The sequence below is a fragment of the Erithacus rubecula genome, assembly GCF_903797595.1.
Source record: "Erithacus rubecula genome assembly, chromosome: 1".
Taxonomy (NCBI): Eukaryota; Metazoa; Chordata; class Aves; order Passeriformes; family Muscicapidae; genus Erithacus; species Erithacus rubecula.
Genome location: NC_136658.1, coordinates 111,443,557 through 111,456,240, shown reverse-complemented (window position 1 = coordinate 111,456,240; position 12,684 = coordinate 111,443,557). Strand labels below are relative to the sequence as shown.

At 43.8% G+C, this 12,684-nt stretch overlaps 2 protein-coding genes across 6 annotated transcripts in view; both read left to right on the top strand.

The window, feature by feature from the left end:
• IFNAR2 (interferon alpha and beta receptor subunit 2) overlaps positions 1 to 12,684 on the top strand; it is an 844,054-nt gene that overhangs the window by 311,400 nt on the left and 519,970 nt on the right. The gene's annotated exons all lie outside the window — the stretch shown is intronic.
• The window catches only part of LOC306805035 (trifunctional purine biosynthetic protein adenosine-3), a gene marked incomplete at its 3' end in the record, with an annotated part of 38,687 nt that overhangs the window by 13,051 nt on the left and 12,952 nt on the right, over positions 1 to 12,684 (top strand). For 3 of the 4 annotated variants that reach the window (XM_079312327.1, XM_079312328.1, XM_079312326.1), the window contains 10 exons: positions 2,105 to 2,200; positions 2,793 to 2,967; positions 3,614 to 3,725; positions 4,883 to 4,951; positions 5,618 to 5,743; positions 6,792 to 6,879; positions 7,244 to 7,329; positions 7,895 to 8,063; positions 8,571 to 8,802; positions 11,898 to 11,992. In XM_079312327.1, coding sequence (XP_079168453.1) covers positions 2,105 to 2,200; positions 2,793 to 2,967; positions 3,614 to 3,725; positions 4,883 to 4,951; positions 5,618 to 5,743; positions 6,792 to 6,879; positions 7,244 to 7,329; positions 7,895 to 8,063; positions 8,571 to 8,802; positions 11,898 to 11,992 — 1,248 coding nt within the window. Of the gene's footprint in view, positions 1 to 2,104; positions 2,201 to 2,792; positions 2,968 to 3,613; positions 3,726 to 4,882; positions 4,952 to 5,617; positions 5,744 to 6,791; positions 6,880 to 7,243; positions 7,330 to 7,894; positions 8,064 to 8,570; positions 8,807 to 11,897; positions 11,993 to 12,684 lie in introns of those variants that run through there. The other variant, XM_079312329.1, reaches the window with a different exon arrangement.

Sequence of the window (12,684 nt, the reverse complement as noted above, 5' to 3'; positions counted from 1 at the left end):
AAATCTTGTGCCACACTCACTGTTCATGTCATGAACCTGCAGCAAGAAATTTGGGGTGAATTCCAGCCTCTCTCCTTTCCCTTCTTGGAGAGACAGGAGTGTCAGGAATGCCAGGACAAGGGGGAATGGCTCCCAGTGCCAGAGGGCAGGGCTGGGTGGGAATGGGGCAGGAATTGTTCCCTGGCACGGTGGGCAGGGCTGGCACAGGGTGCCCAGAGCAGCTGTCCCTGGATCCCTGGAATGTTCAGTTCCAGGCTGGACACTGGGGCTGGAGCAATGGGACAGTGGGAGGTGTCCCTGCCATGGCAGGGCTGGGATGGGTGGGATTTAAGCTCCCTCCCAGCCCAAACAAGTCTGGGATTCTGCAATTCTATGAATTTCTTCATTGAGGGTAGGGAGAGCACAGTGGGCACTGACCAAAGTCCTGTCATCTCCTTCCTCTCTCATCACTCCCCAGGAAGTGGCTCCATCAGCTCCTAGTGTATTCCCAGTCTTCTGCCATGTCCCAAGGGAAAGGACAAGAGAAAATGGCCCTAAATTACACCAGAGGAGGGTCAGATTGGAGAGTGGAAACAATTTTTCCCTCCCAGAGTGGTCAGGATTGGGATGAGCTGCCCAGGGAGGTTTGCAGTCACTGTCTGGGGCAGTGCTCAGCACAGGCTGGATGTGGCCCTTGGGGACAGGGTGGCACTGGGGGATCCTGGAGGCTCCTCCAGCCCTGCTGATCCTGGCATCCTGTGCTCCCTTTGCCAGCACTGTGCCCTGGTGTGTGCAGTCTCCTCCCTGCACAAGCAGCCAATCCACACTGGGCTGATCTCTTTTTTGGCCCTGTGGGTGTGTGTTCCCCTCCTCTGCAGACCTTGGCTTTATTTATTCATGATAAAAGCAGTTGGGATTGCAGAGCCTTTGCGTCACTTTGGCATCACGAGACTGACATGGTTGTCTTTGGTGCAGGACCTTCCTTTTGTTTGCACACTTTGGGGCATTCCAAGTGTCATCACATTGAATGTTTGTTTTTGCAAAGGTTGTAACAGCTTGAGCCCACAGATCCTCAGCCATAATGACAGCACAGTGTCCTTCTTCATGTTCATGTAAAAAAAAAAAAAGTTCTGATTTCCCTTGTTTTCAGAGTTTAGTGCAATTTTTAGGTGGAACTACAGAAAGAAAAAAAAAAAAAAAAAGAAAAAAGATGAGTTGGAATTCTACCACCAGCTGTTTGTTTCATCCCCAGCACCTTCCTGGCACCAAGATGATAAAATCACAGAACTGTGGAATGGTTTGGGTTGGGAAGGACCTTAAAACCCACTCAGTGCCACCCCTGCCATGGGCAGGGACACTTTCCACTATTCCTGGTTGCTCCAAGCCCCATCCAGCCTTGTCTGCACCTCTGTAAATCTCCATGGTGACCCTCCTCAGGGAGGAGACTTGCTGGAAAGAAAGTTAGAATTTTTTTTCTTTAGAGTTTTTTATTTTCTTGGATTCTTTGTGATGCTGGCAAACAGGGTGTTCCTAGGGGTCAGACAGGGCTGGGACTGGGTCATCCCTGGGGGTCCTTTCACTCAGGAAATTCTGGGATTGTATAAAATGAATGTTTCTGCAAAGATAATTCATTAGATTCAGATAGTCAGATAATCAGATAATGCCTCTTGTCCAACTCCTTTTCAGATATGGACAGCAGGAATGTTTGCCACAAGTTCATTAACTTCCAAGTTAACACACCTCACTTCTTTATAACCATGTGACCTTGCCTCAGTCCTCCAAAAAGAACAAAACAAAAAATAAACAAGCAAAAATAAAATCACATCACCAAACAAAACCAACAAAAACCACCAATCAACCAAGAACCTACCAAACCCCCCCATGTCAGCCCGGGGCTGGGGGATCCCTGGGGTTCCTTTCACTCAGGATATTCAGGATTCTGTGACTCTGGATGTCCAAGCAGAGCCTTTTGCTGGGGTTTGGGGCTGTGCTTTGGGTGAGTCTGTGTCACTCCTCCAGGTTCCCAGTAGCTGGCAGCCCAGCTGAGGCTGGTGGTGCTCTGTGGTACCTCAGTGCTGAGGAGCACCCATGGATGGGATCTTGCCCTGCTTTGTGTCTCCAACAGCTGTTCCAGTCAGTGACCATGCTGCTGTCGCCCAGTTCTGCAGGGACCAGGACATCAGGCTGGTGGTGGTTGGTCCTGAGGTTCCTCTTGCTGCTGGTAAGAGACACAAGCTGGAAATCACAACCTTCAGCATTTAGGAAGAAAAATAGATTGTAGTGCATCACTCAGCAGTGTCTGCAGTCTGAAGGGAAACAGATCCTCTGGAGCAGTTTCCCTGAAATCCAGAGTTATGCTGAGGTGAAAAGGAATTTCTGAAGGGTAGTGTGTGAGCAAGAAAGCCAGGTTTGGTTTTCTTATGGAGTTTTCATGTTTTGAAATAATTATAATTTGAGTCTTGGTAAAAAAAAAAACTGATTGTAAACATGCTGATATTTTTTCTGCTTAAACCTTTTGGCATTTTGACCAAAGACTCATGTTGACCTTTTAGCTCAAAGGTATCATAAACCAAGGGGGGATTCCTTCCCTTTCCTAAACCCTGAAAGGATTCCTTTCCTTTCCCCAGCACACCCTGAGGGCCTGCAGTGGTGCAGGGTTCCCTGCTCCTGCTCCAGTGAGGAGAGCAGGCACTGCACACACAGATGATTTCTTATTCTTGGCATTCTTGCTCCAAGGAATCAGTGCAGCCCTGCACTTGGCTGGCCTGACTCCTATGAATCTTCTGAAGATTTATAGCATGTTTTGTGTTTAGGAATTGTGGATGACTTGACAGCAGCTGGGATCAGGTGTTTTGGCCCCACAGCAAAGGCAGCTCAGCTGGAGTCCAGTAAGAGCTTTACCAAAGCTTTTCTGGATCGTCATGAGATCCCCACTGCCAGATGGAAATCCTTCACTGACCCCAAAGCAGCCTGTGCCTTTATCAACAGGTACAATCCTTGTCATTTTAAATATGTTTAATGTTTAAATATGACAGTGTGCTGGATATCCAAACCAATGCAGTGATTTCTCATGTATCAATACCTTTGGGATAGAACATCTGCAAAGGTTTCAGAGGATCACCTACCATGACTCTGAAACTGCAGCAAGTCTGAGAAAAATGGTTCCTCCTGCTCTGAAAGGAAATGAAAGTTCAGTGTTCAGTTCAGAGGAGAATGTAGGACAAGCTGTTATTTTTTTATCAGTCTGCCTGCTGGGGAAAGGCAGGGAGCAGCCCAGAGCCATCTGTTCTGGCTTCTTAGCCCTTTTCTCCACCAAAAAAAAAAAAAACCCTGGAGAATTACTCAGCAACTGATGATCTGCTCATCACAGTACAAGCCAGGTGACCCCAGATGATACAAGAGTAAATTCCCCACTGGAAAGCAGTAATGAGCAGTCAGTAAATTCCCTGGTGGGGAAAAAAGGCAGGAACCTTTCTCAGGCAGAGCATAACAAGAGGAGCCTGATGTGATTTGTGTGTTATTCAATAAGGTTGCCATGAAAACTGAGAAGTACTTTGGTCTTTCAACTTATGAAATGTTCAGAATGTCCTTGCAAGGACTGTTTGTGTTGAATGTGTGTCCTGTGCCTTGGCAGTGCCACCTTCCCTGCTTTGGTTGTCAAAGCCAGTGGCCTGGCAGCTGGCAAAGGAGTCATCGTGGCTTCCAGCAAGGAGGAGGCCTGCAAAGCTGTCACTGAAATCATGCAGGTGAGCAGGAATGTCCCACACCAAATCAGCTCTTCACCACCTCAGAGCATCACAGATATCCCATATTCTATGTAAAAGGAACTTGGCTGTAAGACATCAAACTTTTTACCCTTTTATTTGGCCAGCTGTGAAATTCTGTTATATTTATTGCTTCAGGTGCAATTCCTGTAGGCTAAAATAAAACCATTCTTCATGCAAACCCACCTTTATATGTGCAATTCCTTTTTCTTTCCCTGTATGAGACTCCTGCAATCCCACAGGTCCCACAGTGCAGGAACATGAACTCAGTGGTTGAGGCAAATCTTTACAAGCACCATTAGCACTAAGCACAGCACTTCAATGTGCAGTCCAGTTCTGCTGGGATTATTTCAAGTGAAGTTCACATTGAGGAAAGATATTCCACAAATACATTTGGTGCATCAAGATTTGAATTGAAGCCAAATGCAGTGATTTTATCTGTCCAGAGCTGAGGCTCCCAGCTCAGGCCCTCAGCTGGTGTCAGTAGCACAGCATCCTAAAATTCCCTGGAGCTCTGCTGGTCCATGGGAGACATCCCCAGACACACTTGTGCCTCAAGAGCCAGAGCAGGGGGGCTGCACTCACAATTTGGATGGTCTGTGATCACTGGACAATTCATATCTGAACAGGGCCCAGTGTCTTGGACAAAAAATCTGCAAGTTAGAGATTTCTAGAGACCCCCAAAATCACCTTGGCAGTGTGGGCTGGATGTGATTAATTTCTTAATTACCCAAGATATGCAGTCAGTGTTCAAGCATTGCACTGGGATGTGAGAATCTTGCTCCCTTCCCATGTGTTGTATAAAATTGCACTTTTTTATCCAGTGAAAGAGCAAACTGGAGACTTGGCTGTCTCTGCTGTTGGGTGAATTTCAGAATGCAGAGCAGAGGAATTGCTCAGTGATCACAAATACCCTCTGCCAATTGAAAATGTTCAGTAATAAACCCTGCATTTATTGAAGAATAAACATAAAAGAGGAGTAGGGATTTCACACACTGCCTGACATCCCTGGGAGGAGAATGGATTCATTGTCTCAAACCTGTGCTGCATTTTTGGCTGTATTAAATATATTTATTTCTTGTTGCCTTTTCAGTAGTTTAAAACCAAAGCAGGACTAAAGAGATTTTGTTCCACTGTAGGATAAGAGTTTTGGCACAGCTGGGGAAACTGTTGTTGTTGAAGAACTTCTTGAAGGAGAAGAAATTTCTGTAAGTGCACACTTTGGTTCTACCTGTTCTAAATTGTTTGGGATTCACCAAGTTCCTTCACAAACAGAATGAAGGATTTTTATCAGTTAAATTAAACCCATTCCCTTCTTACAAATAAAATTGTATTGGTTAGAGACAGCTGTGTGGCTTCTTTTGGATCCTTGCAGGTTTTATAATTAGAATTAGTCCAGACAGGGAACAATGGTACCCAGTTTGTCATCATCCAGTTCCAGGAGGTGCCAGCAGCCTTGTTATTCTGAAGACACTGAGGATAAAAACAACTGCTACATAAATAATTTATAAATATTTCACAAGTAAATAGCTTTATCAGCAAGGAAAAGGAAATCTTAAAAGGAATGTAATACCTTCCTTCCAGGGCAGGGGCTGGGAGGGGGAAGGAAGAAGTCATTTCCATCATGCAGTATTTATTTTTTTTTAACCTTTTGAGTGTTTCTTTTCAGTGTTGATGGTATCATTTTTCTAGGTTTTATTAATGAGTCCCCGCTTCCTGAGGAAAAGCAAATGCTTTGAACCCCATCATTTATTTTGTCAAGGAGGCAGAGTTTATCCTCTTCAGTATCCCTTTGTCCCACCGAAAATCAAAAATGAAAATGGCACTTGAATTTTGAGCCCAGCCAGGATTGTTGACTCCTGTCCTTGTTTCAGTACCTGTGTTTCAGTGATGGTGTCACCATTGCTCCCATGCCCCCAGCCCAGGACCACAAGAGGCTGCTGGATGGGGATGAAGGGCCCAACACAGGAGGGATGGGAGCTTATTGCCCAGCTCCTCAGGTGAGGAAGGGAAAAGGGGCTCCCAGGGGATGCTTCACTCCAGAAAAAGTACAGAAAAATCTACAGAAAAATTTAAAAAAAGGTATAGAAATAATAGCAAGTTTTAATGGAAAACAAAAAAAATTGCCGAGTCAGTTTTACTGAGTAACTAAAAAAGCAAAAAAAAAACCAAGTGAGTTGAAAACACTTTTATAACTTAAAGCAAAAAATGAAACCACCTCAGACGAAAAATGTTTTTGCCAAACAAAAAGATTTTCACAATGTTAAAAATATAAAAAAATATTTCCACTACAAAAAACCTAAAAACAACTTCTAGCTTCAACTGCAACATACTAACTTTTTATAATTAAAAAATAATAACATAAATACATTAGTAGTTATAAAACTAATATTAAGTAATAATTTTATTGATTAATATTATTTATTAACTAATAAAATATTAATTATCATGTTTTTAAATGCTCTATAATAAACACTATATAATACATTATAACCAAAACTAGAAAAAACCTCTCAAACAAACCCACAACTCTAACTAAAAAAACTATAAACTCTTATCACCCACAACTCATAAATTACATCATTTAAATACAATAAACAACAATTTAAAAAACCCACCTCAAGCTCCACATCCCTCATTTTAAACTCTTAAATTGGCCAAATAAAATCTCCAGCCCTACAAATTTCTCTCAAGAGGAGGAGATCTCCCCTGAATTACCTGAAATTATAAAGGGGGAAGTTATTTCTGCAACCTTCTATTTGATTTGGGATTTTTAAGTGTTATTAAATGCTGCTTATTAGAACCCAGGGCTTAAACCCACAGTTTTATCTGATGCTAAACAAAGCTGATGGTGAATTTTGCCTGTGGCTCAAGGTACTTTAGGGTCTGTTTGATAGGGAACTTCTATTGGCAGAAACAGAGAGAAAAACATTCTTAGTTTTCCATTGGAGTAGCAAGAGACCATGCAAGAATTCTGCTTGGCTCTTAAAAACACAAAACCAATCCCTCCCTTTTTACAAACCTTGGTTTCTAATCCTTTTTTATCAGATTTCTAAAGATTTGCTGCAGAAGATAAGAGAGACTGTTCTTCAGAAGACTGTTGATGGCATGAGGAAAGAAGGTGTCCCCTATTTGGGTATGTATAAAACTTTGGGGTTTTTAATCATAAGGAGAACAACCTTTTATTTTGCTTTTTCCTCTTTGTAGCCTAACTCACACTGGAGGTTAAGGAAAACAGCTTTGATTTATTAGGAGCTGGGTTTGGTACCAGTGCCTTGATTCAGAATCCATGAAAATCAACATTTCATGAGCAGGGTATAATCCCTCAGGTGAGGAGGAACAGAAAGGAAAATGTTCAAAAATAAGCTGTAAAATTGTGACAACTATTTCAGCCTGATTTATTTTTTTACCATTGGCAGGCAGCCTTTTAAACCCTGTTACCAACAGATTCAACACAAATGAGTTCCTGAGAGATCTTTTTGTATCACTTTTTGTTCTAGGTGTGCTTTATGCTGGATTAATGCTCACCAAAGATGGGCCTAAAGTTCTGGAATTTAACTGCAGATTTGGTGACCCAGAGTGTCAGGTGAGCTATTTTGTGCATTTTGCCATTATGGGAGGAGTAAAATCTGTGACCACCTACCACTATTGTTAACCAGGTTTGGGGTGAATCATCAGCTCACTGCACCAAGATTTAAAATATTTGGGTTGTTTGTTCAAGGCAGAAGGTTTGTTAGGAAATTGTTCTGTTCTAGAGAAGATTTAAGTCCAATAGGCTGGACCCAAATCTGGGCTTTGCAAGGTTCACCTTGAGAAGAGCTCAGCACTTCCCTGTCTTTTCTGGAATGGATTCTGGATTTTTCCTTGCTCCCTGTTGACAAGTGAACAAAAGTCTGAGTTTCTATTCTTCAGAACAAATTAGGTTCTTTGTCCTCAGCCTTTCCTCTCCATATGTAACATTTATTTTACCCCCAGAAATTCTCTTCAAGGACCACTATTTGTAAGGGCTCTCAGATGACACACTGCATGTATGATGTATGAAAGTAGAGTATGTGTATTTAATGCTATTTTTCCAGCTGCATTAGTGTCTTTTCAAGGCCAGGGAGGACAGTGCAGGATGACCTGGTTTGATTTTCTGTGTGTTCCTGCAGGTGATTCTGCCCCTGCTGAAGAGTGACCTGTATGAGGTTATGCAGGCAGTGATCAACAGGAGGCTGGGCAGCTCCATGCCAGTGTGGAAAGAGGACAGTGCAGCTGTGACTGTGGTCATGGCCAGTCAAGGATATCCAGGGGCATATCCCAAGGGCTTGGAAATAACAGGTAAATGGAGCAGGAGAAGCTGCAGGAGGCTCATTCCCCCCTGGCCTCTCCCTGTTCTGCATGAAGGTGAATCACTGGGACTGAGATTCATAGAAACCCTGGCTCTGGGGCAGCCAGAGCAGCTGAATTTCCACACACCTCTGCTTATTTTGGTGTATTTTCAGTTCTCCACACTGTTATTTGATAATGCCAAATATTGATATTTAATACCTGCTGCAGTCAGGTGGTTCTGATCAGGATTCCTGGGTCACATTGAAGCTGATGTTTTGTGCTCTGGGTGAGGCATAAAAACCCAGCTGGACTCAGATGTTGTGTGTCACCTAAATGCCTCCTCCCCCATCCCTGAGCACACAGGTAACTTGTCTCTCCTCCAGAGGCATTTTTTCCAGATTTATCCCCATTTCCCAGCAGGACCACCCTGACTTTTTTGCTTTTCAGACCAATGCCTGCTCCCTCTTCATGAAGAACATTCTAAGCAAGAGCTGATTTGTCTCCCCATCCCCACAGGGCTCGCCAAGGCCAGAGAGCTGGGGCTGGAGGTGTTCCAGGCAGGCACAGCCCTGCAGGAGGGCCGGGTGGTGAGCAGCGGGGGCAGGGTGCTCACGGTCACGGCCATCGGGGAGGATCTGCCGGCGGCGCTGCGAGCAGCCAACCTGGGCGTGGCTGCCATCCACTTCCAGGGGGCCACCTACAGGAGGGACATTGGCCACCGGGCCATAGCCTTCCTCAAGCAATCCAGGTAGATACTCCAAATCCCTGCACTGCCAGCAGCTGCTGGGGAAAGGGGCTAAGCACATCCCTGGCTGATGGTAATAACCACTGTTGATACTCTGTGGAACTCTTGACAAGTTTTAACCCCACACTTGTACTCAGCCTCAGCCAGACCAGCCAAGGGAGGAATATTTTGAGTGCCTGATCCATGTTCTTACTCTCCTAAATCTGAGTTTAACTATAGTGACAAGCACACAGGAATGATCTGTGTTGCTGCAGTTGTTAGGCCTGGTTTAGGGAAGGTCAGCTTCTGCTTCTTGGACTTTGAATCACAGCTTTTGCTCTGGGTTTGTCTTGTCCAGGAGTCTGATATTTAATATCATGAAATGTGGTCACAGCCCCAACCTGCCAGAGCTGCAGGAGCTGCCAGGGATGCCAGGCTGGGATTTTGGGGGGTCTGGACAGGGCAGGGCTGGGACTGGGTGATCCCTGTGGGTCCCTTCCAGCTCAGGAGATTCTGTGATTTTATATATGAACAAGTTCAAGCTGGCTAATTGGTTCTTTTTAGCTTTTAGAAATGGTTGCAATTACCTTGTTGGGATTTACATTTTACTGGGATAGCTGCCTAACAACAGGAGGATTCATCACTTCTTTCCATTCTCATTCCTTTAATAGACACAGTATTTACTGTAAGACTGGAAATCATGTAGGTGTGGGATTTTTTTTTTTTTTTAATAGTAGGGAGTCCTGTTGTCTCTTTAATGTTCCTAAAAGCTTCTTGTAGTTTTTAAGCTCATTTTTACCTAACAAGAAACTGCTGTGCTCCAATGAGATCCTAATATACCTTTTCCCAAGAGGTTACTTTGTAGGCTGGGAAGCACATCAGTGACAGTTCTGTTGCTGCTGGCAATGTATCCTGATTAGCATTTTGTAAAACTATCATCAATAAACTTCCTAAAAGAACAAGGGTGTTGGTATTTCATCTTCTTTCTCCCTCAAGTGCTCTGCATCTGTTCACAAATTGATGTGAAAAATTGATGGAATTGGAATTTGTAGCATTAAAAAAAACAGGTCAGTGAGGCAAGAGGAGGCACTTGGAGCAGTTCCTTCCAACACTGAGTTTCTGGGCCCCAGGCAGAGGATTCCTGCCTGGAATTCCTGCCTGGAATTCCTGCCTGGGAGGATCCCTGGCTGCACAGGGGACACCTGGGACCTGTTTGCAGTCAGTGCCTGGGGCACTGCCCTGGAGGCTGCTCCAAGTTCTGCTCCTGAGGGAACAGAGCAGCTGCTTCAGCCCAGAATCCCAAACTGGGTTGGGTTGGAAATGACCTTAAAGCTCATCCTGTTCCTGCCATGGGCAGGGACACCTTCCACCATCCCAGGGAGCTCCAAGCTCTGTCCCCTTGGGACTCAGGGAAGGAATGGGAAGCTGGGACTCACCTCCTCTTGGCAGCCTGGCAGGATTCAGTCCTGAGGCATTTCACCTCAGGAAAACAGCCAGAATGCTTAATAAAAACTGTTCCAGAATATGGAAAGAATTAAAGATTCGTTTAAAGGATCAAAGCAGATAGCAAAAAAATTTTGAAATACTCCTAAAAACATGCTGAAAATCTGGTGGACATTTATCATATTCAGACTGGAAGGGGCTGAATTTGATCTCTGTTGCAGGCCAATATTTCCTTGAGTCTTATTCACAGCCTGAGCAGCTGCCTGTGGTAATTCTTGTCTTCTTGCCAATTCCTGGGCAGGGATATGCTGTGAGTGCAGACACCTTTGGATTTTTCTGGTAGCACTGCTCCTGGGCCAGTTCTTCTGGCATTTGAACTCTTATCAATTCCAGATATTCCAGCAATGATCTTCACAACAGAAATACCTTTGATCCTAAAAAAAAGCTTCCCACATCTTAAAACAAGATTTAATAGGCAGAGTACAAAAATATTTACTCCATTTAGTGCAATTGTTGGCACTTGTATCTGTCTCTGAGTTTTTCAGTGTTTGCTGAATTCTTGACCTGGTTCCTGAGATGGGTTTTGTGGATGAACTGATTTTTTTTTTTTGTTCAGCTGAGTCAATTTGAAATGGGTTTCAGTTGCTTTGTTTGTATTTGTCCTTGTTCATCAACACCCTTAGGATTTAAACTTCAGGCTGAATCCCATCAATAGGAGAGAGGAAACAGGGATGGATCTAAAATAGGGATGCACCTGGTTCATGCCACTGACAGCCTGGGAATAACAACTGCTTAACTGGCATGAGCTGTGCTTGCTGGAGTGAAAAGTCATTAAAGTCCCTGCCCCAAAATGGAAAAAATCCTTCTGTAAATATGAGCTGGTGCTTTGTGTTCCCAGGGGACTGTGGGGACACACAGGTGACACCAGTTTGTACCAGTGTGTTGATTTTACATAAACCCCACCCAGAGCTCACAGACATCTCCTTCTAGATTGCTGAGCCCCACCTTAACAACTTGGATCTTTTTAAGGAAATATAAAATATATTCTTTAATAGAAAGTCCATTAAAGTAAGAAAGAGGTGTGGCTGCTTCTGTGGTGGGATCATTCCAGTGAGGAGAGGCAACCTGTGAAACTCTGGAAATATTCTGGGGTTTATTGATTCACCTGAGACTTGTGCATGGAAAAGTGACTTGAGCTTAGCCCTGCTCTGACCCAGCCATGCATTTTTGTGCTTGCCTTGGTTTGGTTTTGGTTTGGAGCTTTCCCATTGACACCTCAAGGCCTGGATGTGGCACTCAGTGCTCCTGGCTGGTATCAGCCACAGCTGGGACTCCATGGGCTGGGAGGGCTTTTCCAGCTTTTCCAGCCTCAGGGATCCTGGGATTCTGTGTCCAAACCAGAGATTCAAACCTTGCAAAGTCAGGTCTATGCTGCCTGTTTTACCTTGTCAAAGGTTGGTTGTTGGTTTTATGTTGGGATTTGCCTGTATGATCCCAGTGCTCTGATATCATCTTCAGAACTCTGGAATTACCCATGTACTGCTGCTGGCAGCCCCTCCTCAGACAGCAGGATGGGATTCTGCACAGTTAATCCACTCAGGGATGTAAAGAGGTAAATATTAAGTGAAAATACATCCAGTAATCAGCTGCCATCCCATTTTCCCCCACTCTTCCAGAGGCCTGACCTACAAGAACAGTGGGGTGGACATTGAAGCAGGGAACACTTTGGTGCAGAAGATCAAACCCTTTGCTGCAGCCACATCAAGGTCAGGTAAGACCAGAACCTTCTGCTCCAGCTTTGGTCACTTCTTGGCAATGTGGTTTATCAGTTGATCTTGATCTTGATAAAAAGCTCTTATTTGTGTCCTGCCTGTTTCTAGATGACACAAGAAAATCTGTGGTAAGTAATACCTGAGATTTTATTCCAAATGCACAGTTTTTAATCCCCAAATGGCTCTAAACTCCAGCTCCTGGATGCCAGGATGAGAGAGCACAGTGCTGTACAAGGATAAATGCAAGCAAAAGTTCCTCCATTCAGCACTGAGTTTGATTACTTGAATTATTATTTCTTGCCCAGTGAACTCTGAATGTTTAGAAAGGTTATGAAATGTAGAATTCCTGATAGATAGGTAGATAGATAGATAGATAGATAGATAGATAGATAGATAGATAGATAGATAGATAGATAGATGTGGAATACACATCTTTCATCTTTTGCTTGGTTGAATCAGCATTGATTCATCCTTGGTTTTGAGTTCAGGCACATCTTGCTGTAACAAGTCCTTGTAATTCTTCTGACAGATTTAAAATATTCATTTTTTAAATAGCCCTTTTATTTTAGCTGAACTAAAAACCTTCTAATGACATCAGATATACATAGAGGGAAAAATATACAGTACAACAATCTTACCACAATTCCTCCTGTTTTCAGAGAAGCACTCAGTGCAAGGGAGAAATCTGTCA